The 21,200-nt window shown below is 37.7% G+C and overlaps 1 protein-coding gene across 1 annotated transcript in view; it reads left to right on the forward strand.

Moving 5' to 3' along the window:
* Positions 1 to 21,200, forward strand: part of fstl5 (follistatin-like 5) — a 101,014-nt gene that overhangs the window by 73,936 nt on the left and 5,878 nt on the right. Inside the window, exons 10-12 of the mRNA XM_078260118.1 lie at positions 497 to 646; positions 4,601 to 4,708; positions 8,074 to 8,198. Of these exons, the coding sequence (XP_078116244.1) occupies positions 497 to 646; positions 4,601 to 4,708; positions 8,074 to 8,198 (383 nt within the window). The remainder of the gene's footprint in view (positions 1 to 496; positions 647 to 4,600; positions 4,709 to 8,073; positions 8,199 to 21,200) is intronic.

Genomic DNA, 21,200 nt, shown 5'->3' on the forward strand with positions numbered 1-21,200 from the left:
AAGGCACCTGTCATGGACTGCCTCTGCGGTTGTAAATATGGGAGGGAGAGTTCATCCTGCAATTCCGGAGCACTTCATTCATCCTTGCTGGCCAACAGCTCCCTAAATCGCCCCACAGAGGCTTGGAGGGCTGGGGGGGGAAGCTCCAGAGGTAGAAGGCCGGTTAAGGTTACCGTTGGCCAGGGAGGCGAGAGCTGCCAGGACTGAAAGTTGAACAGCCATATCGTCTGCAGGCTTTGTGCCGTGGATTATGTATGGACAAATGGGAGCGATTATAGAGATTTTTCAGGACCTTGCAAAGCTTATTTATTTAAGTTGCCAAGATAACACAACTCACATCAGCAAGGGAGATAAGAATGCAAGTAAACAAGACAGGTAAACAACACAGAATAACGACTGGATGAAGTTAATTGTTTTTTAATGAGATGCATTTCCCTGTGATATGAAAAACAATTAGTTGACCAAGAATGTGTGTGCGCTTTTGTTTTTCTTCCAGGAGGAGGTGTGCCCCACCTCACCAGGAGAGGAGGTTCAGAGGTGTGTGTGGTCATCAGCGGTCAACATCAAGGACAAGTTTATTTATGTGACACAGCCAACCTTGGACCGAGTGCTCATAGTTGACATCCAGTCTCAGAAGGCTGTTCAGGTAGTTTTCAGGATAAATTGGAAAACCAGGTTCATGTCAATTGTGTCAGCAACATTACAACAATGTTTAAGTGATGTGGTAGGAGTTAACAAGTTTACACAGAGAAATACATTTTTCCTGTTTGGTGAAAGTGAAGGTTTTTCTGCCTCTGTGTATGCCAAAAAGGTTACACAAGGCGAGTGGCTTTCCCTTCTCTTTGACTTATTTTGTCAAACAGTTATAATACCAAAAACTCCCTAATATAAATCCTTACTTCATATGGGTATTTTTTATGTTTGATTTTGTAGTATGGAGGACATGCTTTTTCATTAAATCATCGACTCAGGATTCAATTTGATACAATACATTGTCCTTCATCTAGAAACTCAAATATTTGAGAGCATTGGACTACTTCTTCCACATGCTCTAATTTTTACCCAAAGTGCATGGGGAACTGTTTCCTTTTTGGGAACAGCTTGCACATTAGATATGCCTGCACTTAAAATATTCTACTTTAGTAATAATTTAGTAGGATACTAATACGCAAGAGTAAGTGCTGTGGTGTGCTGATACTGACCCTGGCGAGCTTCAAATGTTCGGTAGGAGGCCGCATGCAAGACATGTTTGACAGGCAGTTGACTCATTAATGTTTAGCCAGTGTTTTGCCGGTTTAATTGATAAATGTCATGCTAGTTCTGAATCAGGACCTCAGTATTTGGATCAAGTAGGTTGTGTTAAAGTGTCAAAGTAAATAGGCTTACACCTGTTATTCTAATGTGTCAGCTACATTTAATCAACATTTCATCTCATTTTCAAGTTGTAGCTACAGGATGTGAACATTAATCAGGCTGCCACTTAAAACTGTTTGTCTTCTCAGCCAACAACAGCTGTTTACAGATCAAATTTTTTATTTTATTTTTTTTTTTGATAAAAGAATTCAGGTTCCATAAAGTGCTATCAAACACAACCCTAGTTTGACTACAGATTACAGGACTTTGTGACATCTGGTTCAACATGTGTTGGATTTTTCTAAATTACACTGTGTTGGTTTCCCACTTGACCAAAGCCTTAAAGTGCTCATATTATGTTTTTTGGCTTTTTCCTTTTCCTTTATTGTGTTATATATCTTTTTTGTGCACGTTATAGGTTTACAAAGTGAAAAAGCCCAAAGTCCACCCCAAAAGGACTTACCATCTCCAACAGAAAGCACTGTTCACAAACTGCTCCAAACAGCTCTATTGTAGTCCAGCCTTTACTTCTGTGACGAACGTGCGTCACTTTGTAACACAAGTTATAATGCTCGCCTAGCTGCTAGAATGGCACGCCCTCATACTCTGCTTCTGACTGGCTGGTAGTCCTTACCTAGGTACTGCACATGTGCGACTCCCAACAAAGATGGAACAGAAGTGAGATGCCTCACTCAGTAGCTAAAACAGAGAGCTCAACACACAGGGTGAAAAGAGGAGCTACAGCAATGTGCAGTACAACAAAAATATGGCGTTTTTTGAAAATTAAACCATGTAAACCTATTCTGATATAACTCTTAATAAAATTATGAACCTGAAAATGAGCATAATATGAGCACTTTAAAGCGCCCATATTATGCTCATTTTCAGGTTCATAATTGTATTTTAAGGTTGTACCAGAATAGGTTTACATGGTTTAATTTTCAATAAACACCATATTTTTGTTGTACTGCACAGCTCTCTCTCACTGCTGCAGATCCTCTTTTCACCTGGTCTCTGTTTTAGCTACAGAGTGAGACCTCTTTTCTTCTTCTTCTTCTGTACTATCTTTGATTGCACTCGCACATGTGCAGTAGTTCAGATGTAGATCATGTCAGCTAGCTAGCTCCATAGACAGTAAAAGAAAGGCTGTTTCTCCACCTTCAGTCAGTTACAAGGCAGGATTAGCTGGGAGACTTCTAAATGAGGGCGCACATGTAAGTAGTTCTTTTGTAGATTATGGTGAACTTGTGTGTGTTGTAGCAGTGCTTTGCTATTGAGAACGATGTAGCATGCTAGCGTTAGCATTAGCGTTAGCATGCTAACACTAACGCTACGAGCTAACGGTTGCGGTTAGCCAGTTCCTCACAAGCCGTGCCGATTTTGAACAGCTCACCCGGAGACTGAAGGCAGGACACATTCAGAAACCGTATCTCACTCAAAACAGCATGGATGGATTTTTTTCAAAGTTTGTATGTGTGTGGAAGCACCAGAGACACAAAAGAACACCACAAATACCAGAAAAAGTGTTTTTTTCCACTTGCACTGATGATCTAAAGTGCTGCTTTTCCAGCTTTAAGATCAGTTTTCTCACCTTTAGTTTACCTGCTTACCCCTGACCTGACCCATTTCGTACACATTGCTACAGTCAAGACCTACACTTAACTGCCACATTGATGTGGTGACCAAGTAACCCCGAGACCCACCTCTTCACGGATACTGTAACCTGGCAACCCCCTCATAGATATTGTAACATGGCAACTGCAGTTTTCCTCACAGATGGTGTGAGAAGCAATCCCTCATGCACTCTGCCACCTTGCAGCACCATTTATTTTCCTGAGGGAATTTTATTTTGCGAGGCAGACTCAGGGAGTTGCACAATTCCTTCTTGACAACTTTTAGCCCATTTCTAGTGAGCAGCATTTAGTTAAATCATCAGTGTCAGTGGGCTTTTGGGTGTGTCAACCTAATCCAGGGTTGCTCAGATCCCTGCAGATGTTTCTTACACCGTGATGGCTGTGTACACCTTGCAAGCCTCTCAGGGACTTGCCTGTAAGCAGGTTGGTGTCCCAGAGACTGCTACAAGCTCATTATTCAGTCGCCTGGAGGTTTAACTTCATTGCATTATATTAGCAGTTGTTAATTAACCACCTGAACCCGTCTCTTGTCTCAAATATTAAGAGAGACACGAGTTCTGGTTTACAGTTTCAGGTTTCACTGCTTTCCATTTTCTCATAGAATTATTGATATGATTGACGTGCGTAAAGTAATAATAATGAGCAAATTGCATTTTGAAATTTGTAACCAATGAAATGCTCAGTGAAGACTTTTTAATGAGCAGATTGTATTTTGAATGTTCTAACTGATTAATTGCAAAGTGCACACAGACAAATGTTTGAAGGTGCTGTAATGCTCTCCGCGTTTCATCTCTGACAGATCTGGCACTAAAGTTACACGAACATATTGGCGGAAGATCTCGCTAATCTTCCTCAGCCAGAAAGAACTTGTTAGTCAAGAGAAAAAGAACAACATGAGCACCTGTTTTCTCCGATGACTACATGCTCAGAGATTAGTTAGATTTCAACAGATTTCCTCATCTTATTTGCAATAACCCTCTCAGGAGCTGTTTGCACTCTCAGTGATACAATATATATTTTGCCTAGGTAAACAATATTATTAGAGCTGTTTGGCAAAACAAATAGTATAGAAAGTAAGCTGCAGTCAAAGGATATTGTGGGAATACAGGGATGCAGTAATTTTCTTGAAAAAAGATTGTTGGGGCGAGGTTGTAGCTACTGCATGCTATCTTCTCCCAGGTGCTTTCCCTTTGAGGTGGCTGTCTATCTGCACTCAGGTTGACTTAATGCAAGAGGAGCGCTTCTTTGTCACAAGTGACTCATCTATTGTTCTGACTTGGAATATTGCGCCCGCATGTCAAGGAACGGATAAAGACCGAAAGCAATTACTTCAGTGTGATAAAGCAATTGTGTCTGTCACCACTTGATTTGAAATGCAGCTCAACACCAAAAGCACCTTATACATAAAAAGCACACCTCTGCACTGCCTTGTTAAAAGAAGACTTGCTCCTGTCAACCCCTGATGCAGGAAAACTTTTCAGAAGCATTACCACTGCACATCAAAAAAGGATCTCTTCAAAAGCAAAGTCTAGATTGCCTTGAATTCTTATTCTGTGGCCCTGCTGTCTTTAAAGGCTCAGTTTGGTTGTATTTGATTGTGTGTGTCCCTCCAGACGGTCAGCACAGACCCTTATCCTGTGAAGCTTCACTATGACAAATCTCACGACCAGGTGTGGCTGCTCAGCTGGGGAGACATGGAGAAGAACTTGCCTACTCTCCAGGTGAGTGCACAGTTCGCTATTTATTACACTTAAATGATAGTTATTAATCTGCAGAGTTGTATCCTTGTGAAATTGTTTAAAGGCAGAACATTACACATTCAAGGGCCAGTACATGTGCTTGTGTTGATTATTCTGTGTATTTTATCAATAAAATGTCCGTCACAACTTCCCCAAACCCAAAGTGGTGTCTTTGTAATTGCTCATTTTGTCCGACCAAAGAAAAACTCTGTTTACAATAACATAAAACTGAACTTTTTATTGCTTAAAAAGTGGCTCAAACAATAAATGGATTATCAAAATAGAGGCCGATTCATTGACTAATTGTTTTGACCTCAGAGCATTACAAATTGCACAATGATCATATTTACACTTATATACTTTATTCTACCTACAACAAACAAATAACATTTTCATAGCAACACACATACAGTATATTGTAAATAAACGTATAACCCCCATCTTGGCAGGGCATTGCAACTAATTAAATGTCCTGTTCTTCCTCTTTTCGCCATTATGACATGAATGTGGAATTAATCACTGCAGCCTCCCTGGGATATTTAATTGTTCATTTGTTTGTTTTGCTTGATAAGGGGGCAATTAATAGTCACTTAGTGTCGTGTGCAAGAATTTGGACAGTGACACATTTTCAAATGTTTTAGCTCAGAACTCCAGCACATTGGATTTGAAATAAAAACAATGACTACTGAATGAGGGTAAAGTGCTGTTTGGTCACATCTGTAGTCAGAATAATATTCCACAAATAAAATAATACATCATAACACAACAGCCAATAAAAAATTATTACTTAATTATTTTAGCATTTTTAAAAGATTTGTGACCATGCTTTTGATTTACTCAGTTGTTTTATCAATAATCCCTGGCCATTGTGGATGGCAATTTCATGTTACTTATCAACTGACATATACTCCCTCATGGATGTAACATATCATCATTCTTCTATAAAAGCCAGTATTCAAATAATAGCTGGGCCATAGCCAGTATGAACAAATAAAGTCAGGTCACTAATAAAGGCTGGGTAACAAAAATAAACACTGAGGGGGATGGAATTACATGCAGCCTACTACATCAGCTCACATGATATGATATAGTAGTATAATGTACTTTTCCATCAGTACAACATAATCATATAATACTCATCACTCTGCTGCTCTGAGTTGCTCTTTTTAACAGAAATAATGTTTTCATTTTAATTTCTTCTTTGCCATACTTGTGAACGATGTTAAGCTACCATCAACAAAACTAACTCGTGTTTTTTCACATTAAAAACGTACATGTAAAGGGAGGAGCACACAATGTTTATTGTAAAGGAAGACTGTGGAGGAGGTGATAAGTTTCATGTTAACACTTTATAATAATGGTACATGAATTATCATGAATTAATGCACGACTTCATGCATGAAACAGCATGAATTAATTCATGTAGTACTTAATGAACTATCAGTAATGTATAAGAATTAATAAGTATCAAATGGATGACTTAATGCAGTCATCCTGATTTCTTCATTTATAAATGATCATGTCTTCTTAATAGGTAAATCTGTAGTTAAAGTGACAGGCTAAAGAAAGGGTGGTAGTGTTGTAATCGTGATTAACTAAACATCACTTCTTCATTACTTCATCATGTGTGTGGCCCTTCAAATAAAGTGCTGACCTGGTCCATCTTTAACATTGATAAATGAGATATGATTAATAGTGGCATATGCAGCAATCATCTTTGTGACCCCTCAAATAAAAAAAATGTCAAGACATTTCTGGTGGTCAGATACTTAGAAGTTAGTAAAATTCATAGATATCCTACTTGGCTGAGCATTGTTCTCGGCATTATTGTTTAAGTGCCTTATGTTGTTGTGAATAAACTATAAAAATGCATCTGCAGTATACTTTATTTTGTGTCATTGTCCTGACCTCAGTATTATTTTGCCAACCCACTCCTTTAACTCTTAATACATTTAATGTTATGCCATCATTAATCATATCTCATTCATCAATGTTAAAGATGGACCAGGTCAGCACTTTATTTGAAGGGCCACAAACATGATGAAGTGATGAAGAAGTGATGTTTAGTTAACCATAATTACAACACTACCCTTCTTCAGAATATATGTACACTGCTGTGACTGGTCAGTTTTTTTTGAGGAAGACATAAACATCATTAACAAATCATAAGCCATGATGAATAAAATACCTTAATTGATGCATTAATTAATGTATTTTTTCTGCATTAAGTCATGCATGATATACTATTAATCCTTGTACATTACTGATTACTGACATTACTGTTCATGAAGTACCACATGAATGAATTCATGCATGAAGTCTTGCATGTAGTCATGATTTTTCATGTACCATTATTATAAAGTGTCAACAGTTTCATTAATGGTATCTTAACATCTTTCGAAGAAAAAGGCAAAGTTGAACTCTTGACATGACTCTTGCTTTATTGATGGAATAAGTGCTGTGGGAATTGACATTATACTGAATTAATCAATCAACAGGAAAACATGGAGGAAGTTCAGTTTGCATTAACTGAGGAACAGGAAATTAGAAATAAAAGCCTCATTCTCTCTGGCGCTGAGGTAAATAAAGGAGATGTATGGTGTCTGCAATAAGCTAATATCAGCATGGCCAATTTATTGTTGTAACTGTAGTCACATCCATGTTAGGTTAACAAATTGTCTTGTATATGTAATCTCCTCATGTTTCAGCAGGACAATGAAAGGGTTTTGATTCTTACATTGTCCACTTAATATAGATGTAAACGCCCTCAAATTGAATGACAGTGTCATTACTAATTTATTTTAGATCTAGTGTGCAGGAATACAGAACAGCTGAAATGTGAAGCCGTCCAAATACTTACTGGTGAAGATCATGCCATGAATAGAATCAATAAATATGTCTGTATAAGATCTTGATTCAGCTCGAGTGTTGTTTTTTTACTTCCTTAAAAAAAACCTGCTCGTCATCGCCTGCACAGAAATTTATAATACGGGGTTTGGTCTGTGGCAATTTGCTTTGTGCATTGTGGCACAATCAAAGCAAACCCTGCCTACACACAATCACATCTCTGCACACTTGCATGCACAAGTATTATTTAGACACCAGTGACAACAGCACATATCACTCCCACTGTGAAGCTCCAACATCAGTGCACCCAAGCACAGTTAAACATGAGAGCAACATATTACGTGTTTTTTTGAGTGTATTTCATGGTTTTAATGAAATTAAACTCTTACTTTACATGAAAAGTATTACTCCATTGTGGTTGTGAGCTACAAATACGTATGAGTTACAGACTCACCACTCACATGCTTGACACCCACCACCTTTTCATTGGTGTTCACCAGGTGATCAATCAGGCCAGTGGAAGAGTCTCCCACCACACCGTTCACACACAGCCAATCGGCAGACGCTTCGACAAGGTGGACGACTTCTTCATTCCCGCCTCCAGCCTCATCATTAACCACATCAGGTGCGTCCAGTATGATCCAAGAACACTCCTAATGTAAATTAATTTGCAAATTACATTCACCTCATTGGCATTTCATTCACTTTTTTCTCCTAGACTGAATGGTACGATAATGATTTGGACAGGCATTTTGTATGAAATTGAGTGTGTGCTTGTCTGTTAAGGCTGTAATTGAGGTTTTTGGAGAAAGGCCCAGAGGTCATATGTGCTGCAGAGGAGACCGTGGCCGATCACCTGAAATAGTTCTAAAAATAAACCTGCGTTACAGCAGCTGTCAAATTAAGTTTTTATACCTGAATTTATGAATCCAAAAGCTAATTAACAACTGACATTTTTTTTTATTACTAAAAGATCAGTCTTTTTCTGCCAGTAGGGCTGGGCTTTATAAACACTGATCGCCATAGAAAAATGTTCTTGATTAAAACAAATTTGAAACTTTAATAACACACTATCGATAAGTTACATTACATAACGGAAACAAAGCTACAAACCCCAATTCCAATGAAGTTGGGACATTGTGTAAAACGTAGATGAAAACAGAATACAATGATTTGCAAATCCTTTCCATCTATATTCAATTGAATACTCACTCATATATATATATATATATTCACTCATTTTGTATTTGATGCCTGCAACACGTTCTAAAAAAGAACAAACAAACAAAAGACTGGGAAAAGTGAGGAATGCTCAAAAAACACCTGTTGTGGAACATTCCACAGGTGAACAGGTTAATTGGAAACAGGGGAGTGTCATGATTGGGTATAAAAGGAGCATCCCCAAAAGGCTCAGTTGTTCACAAGCAGGGATGAGGCAAGGTTCACCACTTTGTGAACAACTGCATGAGCAAATAGTCCAACAGTTTAAGAACGTTTCTCAACGTGCAATTGCAAGGAATTTGAGGATTTCATCATCTATAGTCCATAATATCATCGACAGACTCAGAGAATCTGGAGAAACCTCTGCACGTAAGCGGCGGGGCGGAAAATAAACATTGAATGCCGTGACCTTCGATCTCTCAGGTGGCACTACATTAAAAACCAACATCATTATGTAAAGCATATTACCACGTGGGCTCAGAAACACTTTGGAAAACCATTGTAAGTCAACACAGTTCGTTGCTGCATCTACAAGTGTAAGTTAAGACTCTACAATGCAAAGGGAAAGCCATAAATCAACAACACCCAGAAACGACACTGGCTTCTCTGGGCCATAGCAAATCTGAGAAGGACTGACGCAAAGTGGAAAAGTGTGCTGTGGTCCGACGAGTCCACATTTCAAATTGTTTTTGGAAATCATGGACGTCATGTCCTCCAGGCCAAAGAGGGAAAGGACCATCCAGATTGTTATCAGCGCTAAGTTCAAAAGCCAGCATCTGTGATGGTATGGGGGTGTGTTAGTGCCCATGGCATGGGTAACTTGCACAGCTGTGAAGGCACCATTAATGCTGAAAGGTACATATACAGGTTTTGGAGCAACATATGCTGCCATCCAAGCAATGTCTTTTTCAGGGACGTCCCTGCTTATTTCAGCAAGACAATGCTAAGCCACATTCTGCACGTGTTACAACAACGTGGCTTCATAGTAAAAAAGTGCAGGTACTAAACTGGCCTGCCTGCAGTCCAGACCTGTCTCCCACTGAAAATGTGTGGCGCATTATGAAGAGCAAAATATGAGAGAACGGAGACCCCGGACTGTTGAGCCACTGAAGTCGTACATCAAGCAAGAATGGGAAATAATTCCACCTACAAAGCTTTAACAATTAGTGTCCTCAGTTCCCAAATGCTTAATGAGTGTTGTTAAAAGGCAAGGAGATGTAACAGTGTTAAACATGCCCCTGTCCCAGCGTTTTTGGAATGTGTTGCAGGCATCAAATTCAACATGAGTGAATATTTGCAAAAAAACAAAGTTTAAAGTTTGAACATCACATATCTTGCCATTGCAGTATATTCAATTAAATCTAGGTGGAAATCATTGTATTGTTTTTATTTACGTTTTACAAAACGTCCCAACTACATTGGAATTGGGGTTTGTATTCATAACATATATGGTGTGGTCTGGCTGTAAAGTTTATCATTCTGGGACAGGGGAAAAAACACTCAGGATTGTTTGTAGTTCTTTAAACCAATCAGAATCGCCTTGGGCGGCGCTTAGCCCTGGATGCAGCAAAGGTGCCCTTGCAAAATAGATAGCAGAAAGGGGGATGTCAGGCTTTTTCTCAGCAATTTGGTGAACCAGACTACTTGAAAAATAACTCAACATTGTAGTCCATTTTCTTTTGATTGAGTTATCAAATATTGTAAATGAGACTGTTCCAAACAGCGCTAGGCTACTTAAAATCTAAGACAAACAAGATCACTGGTGTTAAAATATATATATATATATATATATATATATATATATATATATATATATATATATATAAAAAAGTGTATATTGGAAATAGTTACCAACCCTACCGCTAACTCTGACAAATCCCTGTGCCAACAAAGACAGTAAATACAACAAAGTGTATCATACTTTATCATCATGCAATAAGGCACTCAGAGAGCAAGCAAACCTTCTCAAACGCAATATGCAGCATTACCGGTTCCTTTTTCCTTACAACATGGGAATTTAATCTTTAGGGAATCTTAAAGCTCTACAGATATGGTGACTAATTTATATTGTGAGATATATCTATCAACTAATATTTTGCCCTACCTGGCAGGCTGGACCTCAGTCCATCTGTAGCTGGACTGAGCTGTAGCCTATTTTCCTATGTTTCTGTGTCTAAGTGAAATTGGTCCAGTATTAAGCGACATCGCTGCAGTCGGCAGCGGCGAAACAAGCTACAATGTAAGTTAACAGGACAATTGTGCAGCTTGTATTTACCTTCACAAAAGTGCTCGTTTTGCCACTGACAGGCTCAGATTAATATTATAAGTGTCTGACAAAAAACGGTAGTTAACAGATCTCTAAAATGGGTTGGTCTGAAGTAGCTACATTACTCATAGATTGTTTAGGTTTGGGCGTAACGTGCAATTAACCAATCAGAGCGTTATCTCACATTCCCTTTGAAAGTAGGCGCGCTTGTTCCATGGCGGATTGCTATTATAATGGTGGATTTGCTAGGCGCACACTCTCAATACATCCATGGGTGCACAGCCGAGGAGACCGACGTTTGCTATTGATTTTTCTTTTTGACAAAATGTAAATAAAGAAATGTCACAAAAACATACTTTCCGATGTTTTGGGCTCTCCCTCACTGAATCACGAGGTTATGAATGCATGGTGATATTTTTGCAATGTAGTCTAACATTAGACCGAGATTACCTCACTATAGACGATGCAGCATTTCTGTGTGGCGTCGGCACATGCAGGTCAACGTCACATTTCCTTAAGTCCTCTAATATTTCCTCATTTATGTCATCAACACATCCATGATTCATGAAAATGTTGTGTAAAACAAGGGCATATTTTTCCTTGTATTTATGTATGGTTTGCAAAAATGAGAACTGCTGGGTCCGTGAGATGAGAGAAGCAAAGTGTATGCGCAGTGTGCACACTCTACATTACGGCCAAGCATGCGCCCTTAAAATAGCATCTGAATAACGCGCCACTGACTTTAGACTAGGTTTTTCTCTGTCTGTGGCGGAATTGTTTTCTGAAACTGCAAAATAGCACTAGGGAACGTTTTTGCTTGTTTGCTGGCACAGCTGTAATTAGATCCACTGAGGCCTGCAGGAAAGATTGCAGGAAAGTGTGTTACCATTTTTTTGCAGTGTTTTTACGTGGCTCAAATGTAAAACTCATACCTCCTTTACATTGTATAAATATTTTTTTTATACTTTTATTGCAATTCCTTAATTAATTTATAAACCATTACCATACAATAATACAGTAAAAAAAAAAATTATAATAATAAAATAACAAAAGCACCCCTCATAGCTAAAGAAAAATTAACAAAAATAAAATAAAATACAAAAAAGTAAAGAAATATATCTATGTATACGCATGTACACATACATCTCATTTCATTTCATTTATTTTTATTTTGAACAAAACTAAAAATACATATACACATACAGCATGTACCTATATATACATATACATACATACACATGCATATACATATACATACAATATATATATATATATATATATATATACACACACATATATATATATACACATATATATATATATATATATATATATATATATATATATATATATATATATATATACAATAAAAAGTGTGTAGCAACACACCAAAGCAAAAAGAACAATATCCGTACAGTGTTTACAAATAATATTAAAAATACTATTACAATTTCTAATTTTAAACATTTGTCCGAAAAGGAGCAGGATGAAGCTGAAGCTTGTAAAGTTTCCTACCCCTCATTCACTTTAACTCATTTCTTTATATATCATATATCTGCACCCCTATCTACTTCTAAACATACATCTATACATATATACCTATACACATATATACATACATACACAAACAGGAGTTGATTTGTGTGTAAAAATTTAACAAACCATACCTTAACTTAAAACACAATAACTTAGTTCATTCATTCATTTGTCAGTTAGTCTACCAAAAACACTAAAGAAAAGGAGGGAAGTGCATGAATAAATAGCTACATCTTTTTACATAATAATTGCTATACATATACAATTTAAATACATTCTTATTCATAAATCATATGTTTGTGTATGTTCGTGCGCATATTTACTCCTCTTAGGTGCGTTTAACTATGCATGTCGAGTTATGTTTTTCCTTCCCAACCCAACCCAGCTACTGTTCTTCTTTACATTATTTTATTGATCTAAATTCTTCGTACTTTCCTTGTTTAGTTGTTGGCTTTATATTGTATCCATTTAGCCCAGCGTCTTTCATACTCAAATTCTTCATTTCTGATTCTGTATGTTATTCTCTCCATTTCTGAAATTTCATGCATTGTTTCTTTCCGTCTCTGGACTGTTGGTAATTTACTGGTTTTAGCCAGTTTCTTGTTATCTGCGTCATGGCTGCAATTCTGAAAATTCAATATAAATACTGGTCTGTCTCTTATTTTAGCTCAGGTGGTGATTTTCCTAGGATTATGTGTATTGGATTAATAGTTTCTTTCAGATTTAAAGTTATTTTTATTGCGGTTATAACCAGTTGCCAGAATGATTTTAACATAGGGCAGAAAAATATGTGAGTGATTTGACTTCTCTTCATTGCAATTTCTCCAGCAGTGTGATTTCCTAGTGCTATTAATTTTACTAATAACATTTGGGGTAATGAAAAATTTGGTATATACTTCCCATGCAAATTCCTTCCAATATTTTGAGTTTGTTTTATGTATCCCACTGCACACCTGACTCCAGTCCTCTTCACTCAGCCTCTCCCCTGTTTCATCCATCCGCTTTTGTTGGCATCCATTATTGATATTTGTATTACTTTCGATAGTTTTATATATTTTTGACAGAGCTTTTTTATTAGCTTTATTATAATTTTTACTCAACACCATTATTAAGGGGTTTCTGGTGGCTTGACTTTTGATATTTTTTAAAAGATATGACCTTACCTGCAGATATTTGTAAAAATTGCTGTGTTCAAGGTAGTACCTTGAGACTAGTGATTGAAATGAGTCTACTTTTTTATTTTCAAGCATTTGTATATATGTTGTCAATCCTTTTGATGCCCATATTTTCAATATATTATCTGTGTTGCAAGGTACAAATTCTGGATCCTAAGCCATTTCTCTAAAGTATCTCAAATCATCATTTATTTTGTGATTTTTACATATACTTTGCCGACTTTGTAAAGTAAAATCTACCCATCTATTCAATCCTATTATTTGTTTACTCTGCTCTTTATTTATATACGGTAACGTTTTTATGGATATTGGTACGGATTCCTTTTCTATTAGTAACCACTTTGCATCTGCTTTATCTTTTGTCCATAACATCATTGTATTAACCTGTGTTGCTTGAAAATAACTCTGCAGATTGGGCACGCCTAGGCCACCTCCTTCTTTTGTTTTGGTTAGTTTGTTAAATGTAACTCTTTTCCTTTTTATTGTTCCAAATAAAGCTTGTTTGTAATTGATTCCAACGCTTAAACAATGCGGTTGATACTGGAATTGGTAATGTCTGGAAAAGGAAAAGTACATACACATTGTATAAATCTTGTGCATCTCAATGGTTACACAAAATGGCAAGTTGATGTGTAGTGCTTTAACTCTTACAACCATACAGATACAAATGCTTTCTCACTGTATAGGTGCAATAATGTGGACATGCTGCTAAATTGAACTGCTATTAGATTATTCTGTCACAGTTTACTGTACTATTTCTCATTTTTAGAGCTGCAAAAAACATTTCTTTTCATAACCTATTCTGCCAATTGATCAACATTTCACTAGAAAACTGTGAAATTCCCATTGCAGATGTGTCTGTTTTGTGTGACTGACCTAAAGTTAGTTTAACCAAGTCAGACTTAATTCATGATGGGATTCACGACATTCAGATGAAAGCAGGTGGAAATGTCACATTGAGAAGCTGTTCTCCATGTGCAGTAGTTTTGTTACAAACTCATAATTCAGTCTTGTTAACAGTGGTGTACAGTAGTCTTTTTGATATTTGCTGGGAGAATATATCAGTATACAAGTAAACAAAGAGCTTTAGTACAGTATGTGCTTGGATATTTTTTATTCAGACAGCTGTTTTTACTGCAGGAAACTTTAAATTAACTGCTGCCTTGTGGCCTTCTTTTTCATCTTTTACCGAGACAGCCATTTGTCTGTTGGCAGGAACGCAGCATTGATTAGTCGATTTAGGAACATGAGCAGTGTGCGAACAGCCGACATATATTCAGCAACTTCCGAGGATTGTTTAATGACTAGGGGATTCCCTCAGCAGCTACTATAAAGCGAGCAGGAACTTCTGGGGGCTGTCATTCATTAAAACCATCGACTTACAGTCAGGCAACTCTGCATGTCAGCAAAAAAGCTGTTATTTCTTATTTTTACCCACATCTACAGTAGCCTGCAGCTCAGGCGGCCTGCACCTATTTTTCGCACAGACACAGGCAAAACAAGCCAAGCGAGATGTTGATTCAATGTTTTTGCGCTGGAGGATGGCTGAACAAGAATTGCTGTGTTAAAGATATCTTTCACTGTGCAACATTCATTGTTCTGTTCCCTGTTCATGAATGTTGCCCGCAGGAGCTTTAACTGAACTGCAGAGCAAGTGTTGAGACCCAGTCATTTCTTTAACTGAAAATATTGACATGATGATAAGATAATAAAATGGGAATTAGCTTTAGTTAAACATAACCCTGTTAAGCAAAACCAGGGCGAATCTTTAATGCATTAATCATTTGTACAAACGGCAGCTGTCAGTTTGGCTTAGAGCAATCTGCGGCTGCCTTTGAAGCAACCCAGCTGTGTTCACATTAGAGCGAGGTCAAACGATGTCTGATTATTAATTTCATCATGTATCAACTAGGGGTGGTACGGTTCATGAAAAAACATCCAAACCATTTGGTTCGCTTGTCTCGGTTCAGAGTGTCGCACGGTTCGTCAGTACACTGTTAATGTGCACTAACCATTTACTGCCATAGTGCCCACTTTCGACACCTACGTTAAAACACTTACCGGAAATAACGAGCGGGATGAGCGTGCTGCTCCCGAATTTCAAAACAGACTCTAATGGCGTCTCGTTCTGAATACGATCTCGTATTTTACGAAAATAGTTCACCCAACGTGTTTCTGAAAACATTTTAAGCAAGAAATAGGCCATACAGTTGCTGAATCTGTCTGTTTTTTTGATCAACAAAGGTCAGTTTAAAACATTTTCGTCAGATTTTGAGGGGCGGCGAGCCGAGCCGACCGCTCCTCAAGTGGAGTATGGAGTGCTGCAGGTCACGTCAAATGTAGAAATGTCAAGTGGGAGAGATAAGGAAGGCTGCCCGGAGCTGGAGTGTGCGCCAGCGTCGTATATAGTCTGGTGTGTGGGAACATTTTGGATTTCATGTTACCTATGATGACAGCGGAAATAAAATAGATAGAACTGCCACTGTGTGCAAGCATTGTGCAACCTGCATTCAATATAATATTTCCCATGTGGGAAATCTAGCTATATATCATATGCTGAAGTATTTTTCTGGAGTGTTAAAGAAAAAAAGAAAAAACAACAAGAACCGTACAGAGCCCGAAAACCGTGACCCTAAAACAGTGATATGAACCGAACCGTGGGTTTTGTGAACCATACCACCCCTAGTGTCAACATGAAAAACATATTTTGCTTTTGCTTTTCTTGAAAAAAAATCATGTTATTGCAGGATAAATGCACCATTGACCTTAAGCTTCTCAGCATGTTACCAAAATATCACAGTATGTGTGCACTACCATTGATCTGTCACAACAGATAAATACAATCAATAGCAAAACAATTAAAGCAGTGTTTGAAAGGCAGAGTAGTTATATAGGTATGTAAATCATCAGTGGATGGAATAGGCAAATGGTTTCAGGTTTAAACTGCACAGTATTATTTTATTTTATGTTTTCTAAATTCTCATTTCTTAGATCTAATTTCTTATACAGGTTGGACAAAGTAAGATCAAAAACCAGCCTGATTAGTGTCAGAGCGAGGGCTGAAACGATTCCTTGAGTAACTCGAATAATTCGATTACTAAAAATCCTCGATGCAAAATGACTTGCCTCGAAGCTTCGTTTAATTAATGTTACCAACGTTGTTTCGCTCACGGTGTTTCCGCAGATGATTATTACTGTCGCACACCGGGCTGACGCTGCTGGCGACACATGCCATGAAGACTGATTACAAAATGAAGAAAGAGCATAAGGGGCTAAGAGAAGAGACAGGCTGGAGAAAACGACAGAAAGTGTCCAAAGTTTGGAATCAGTTCAAACGTAATTAAAACGAAAACTCTGTACAGTGTGTCTACTGCAAAATCAAACTAGCTTACCACAATAATAGCACGACGTCAGTGCTTCAGCATCTCAACAGAAAACATTGAGTCTAACTTAATTATCCATTCCACGAAGCGGACCCGACAAAAGTAAATCACAGAGTCATATGGACGATGAAACTGCACCAAACACAACAACTACCAAAATCAAAGAAAATACGTAGTGGTGACCCCAATTTGATCCAAAGAGCCAGAAAAACAGCTGATTGTTGCACACCAGCTGATCAACGATCTACTAGCACAAGTGTAACAGAGCTGTGTAGCATTGTAATCAAATATATAAATGAAAATAGGTTGATAAATAACTAATATTTACATATAGGCCTATATACCGGGTGTCTTGTGGCCCAGAGGCAGTAATGCAGTAATAGAATTTCACTACATTGTACTGTGTGTATGTGACGATTAAGAATAAAGTTTGATACAGATCAGTCTCAGGTTGAAACTTGTAGTTCTGAAAGTTAAGTTGCACAACTTAAGGTCATGTTTATGTATGTTTAATGTATGCCTTAGTTTGAGGTTGTTATTGCATTTCAGAAAATGTTTTCTTTAAAAACAATGTAATATGACACTTAATTGCACTTAATGTTTAGTTTTTTGAGAGATGATATTGTAAGCAATGTAGGCAATACAAATGTTTTTTCCGAAAATTTAACCAAACTATTGTATATTATTGCTCTTCAATAAAACAAAAGTATTTCTTATCCAATTACTCAATTAATATATGGAATATCACTAGAATACTCGATTACTAAAATAATTGATAGCTGCAGCCCTAGTCAGAGCTCTTTCTTGGGATTTAATCTAACACATTCAGTTTACATGACATAAAAGTCAAGACGTACCTCCCAACTGTGAAGTTAAACAGAAATGAATAACTGAATGAAGAAAGATTTTTCCAAGTCTCAAAAAGAATTTCTCATAAAATAAATTCCAATCGAAGTAAATCCAGTTGTGAAATAAATTACATTATCTAAAAATGATAATTTTTGTATTTCAAGATGAGGTGATGATTTATATTTAAAATCCTCGAAATAATATGAATATAAAGTTTGTAAGTGAAAGATTTAATACATGTTTAAAAGACAAACATGTTTTGCAGTTAACCCAAGAATCAGTGTTGAAGAAAAAATAAATGAAACTAATTTGTGTGCACAATTTAATGGAACATAGGGTTAAATGATAGTGTTTAACATTTGGGGATGGCAGTAGCTCAGTCCGTAAGGACTTGGCTTGTGAACGGAAGGGTTGCCAGTTCACCTCCTGCGCACTGCCAAGGTGCCCTTAAGCAAGGCACCAAACCCCCAACTGCTCAGGGCGCCTGTCATGGGCAGCCCCCTCACTCTGACATCTCTCCATTAGTGCATGTATAGGTTCTGGGCGTGTGTGTGGATTTCAGGCTTGTGTGTAATAACTAGTATAACAACAGTGTGAAAAAATTTAATTTCCCCATTGCGAGATCAATAAAGTATGTCTTAAAGTGCCCATATTATGAAAAAAACACATTTTCTGGGATTTGGGGTGTTCTTTTGTGTCTCTGGTGCTTCCACACGCATACCAACTTTGAAAAAAATCCATCCATGCTGTTTTGAGTGAGATACGGTTTCTGAATGTGTCCTGCCTTCAGTCTCCGGGTGAGCTGTTCAAAATCGGCACGGCTTGTGATGTCACAAGCCGAAACGTGCTGGCTAACCGCAACCGTTAGCTCGTAGCGTTAGCATGCTAACGCTAGCATGCTACCTCGTTCTCAATAGCAAAGCACTGCTACAACACACACAAGTTCACCATAATCTACAAAAGAACTACTTACATGTGCGTCCTCATTTAGAAGTCTCCCAGCTAATCCTGCCTTGTAACTGACCGAAGTTGGAGAAACAGCCTTTCTTTTACTGTCTATGGAGCTAGCTAGCTGACATGATCTACATCTGAGCTACTGCATGTGTGAGTGCAATCAAAGATAGTACAGAAGAAGAAGAAAAGAGGTCTCACTCTGTAGCTAAAACAGAGACCAGGTGAAAAGAGGATCTGCAGCAGTGAGCGAGAGCTGTGCAGTACAACAAAAATATGGTGTTTTTTGAAAATTAAACCATGTAAACCTATTCTGGTACAACCTTAAAATACAATTATGAACCTGAAAATGAGCATAATATGGGCGCTTTAATCTTAATTTTAAAGTTGTTGAGGAATGTCAAAGATAACAGTGATCAGCAAGCAAAATTGTAAGTATGTCTATGTATCTCTGTCCAAAATCAAAACAAAAGAGCATTACATCTAGGCGGCTCATTTAGATTAAACGGTCACTGTTTATTTCGCTCTGCGTTAACACTTGACTCACTGCATCAGAAGAGTGTTAGCAGTTGTGTTCAGATACTGAGGTGACCACAGATATAATCAATTAATTCCCATATGTTAACATTGTTAAGTTAATATACATTTGTCTTTGTCCCCTCGACATTCTTTCACCCAGTTCTTGATGCTTTATTGAACAGTGTACTAGTTAGCTTTGGCTGCTGTCAGCTGCACACACACACATACACACTGTGTAGCCCATAGGCATGTAATGGTACAAAACGGTAACGGTTTGGTACATACCTCGGTTTTGAAGTCACGGTTCGGTTCATTTTCAGTACAGAAAGGGAAAATAACAAGTAAAGAAGCAACAAAATGTGCTTGTTTATTATTAACTTTTGTAAATAATCAGTTTACAGTTTTTTAAACTAACTTTTAAATAAATTGTAATAAATAAAATTACTTAAAACCAGTGTTTTCAACAACTGAATATGGTCGTAGATCCGCTGCAATAAAAACACCAATAGCATTTGTTAATGCTTTGGCCCGATCTGAATTACCAGCAAAAGTCTGTTTAAATGCCGAGGGGAGCTGCTTTTGCACTACAGTCATTTTTTTCCTTGTAGCAGCGATACTCACATTTGTGAGTATCACTATTGCCAGCAACATTGCCGATCACTAATGAGCGATGTCGGCACACTACTTTCGTTTTATCCACTAGTTGTTGTCGTTTTTGTATTTCACCGGGAAACCGAAGTGTTCCCAAAGAGGAGACCTTAATGACAACAGAGGGTCTTCAAGCTCTGGCTTCTCTACATTGGCCATGACGCTAGCTAGCTAGCAGGAAGCTTGGCTGGAATAAGCGTACTGTGTGTAAGCCATGGATGTATTAATTGAAGTGTTCCACACGCAAAACAGGCCTAATCATTTCTGTTAAAGATTGCATTATGTGTACCGTTTCGAACATCCTGTACCATTCCGAAGGTCCTGTACCGAAATGGTCCGGTACGAGTACATGTACTGTTACACTCCTAGTAGCCCATCGTTATTGCAGGTCAGAATTAACAGTGAACGTTGTCAAATCTAATCTAAAGTGTCTTAATCTTGGATTCAATGCAGTTTTGTTTTGGACAGATATGTGCATGTGAAAAGATTTTGCCTCTATGTAAAAACAACTTTCAAAACGAAAAGAAAAAAGGCAGCATTACTTTGCATAATTCTACCATGAGCGCAAGAAAAAAATAAAGAAAACTGTGGAGATGGCTGGAGAGATGACAAAAGTTCAGTTTTATTTCTATCACAACACAGTCGAGACTACCGGTAGCCACAAAACATGAAATACTACTCCAATAATGTTAATGCAAGCTCACTATAGTTTATAACAGCTCTTTTGACAGCAGCCATGTGGGAAATCTGATCACAGAACTACTCAAACTGCAAAACAACCGACCACAATGTATGCCAGAAATCCACAGGTTGTCCGACAGCTACTAGCTATCAAACTACAACCTATCTGGCGTAATTCTAAAATAAGACTTACAGAACACCTCAGTGCAGTCTCTTGCCGGGACCCAGTGGTCAGAACGATCTCTGGATCAATGACTCCATTCACAGGGGATGATAACGTGTGCCATGGATTTCAAATAGCCATTTTCTGTTCACAGGTACAGACAGCCTTGTGTTGAAAAGGCATGAAAGATGTTGAATGATGGCATGATTGAAGTGCCTGTCATCGATCAGCTGGT

The sequence above is a fragment of the Sander vitreus genome, chromosome 10, assembly GCF_031162955.1.
Source record: "Sander vitreus isolate 19-12246 chromosome 10, sanVit1, whole genome shotgun sequence".
Lineage (NCBI taxonomy): Eukaryota > Metazoa > Chordata > Actinopteri > Perciformes > Percidae > Sander > Sander vitreus.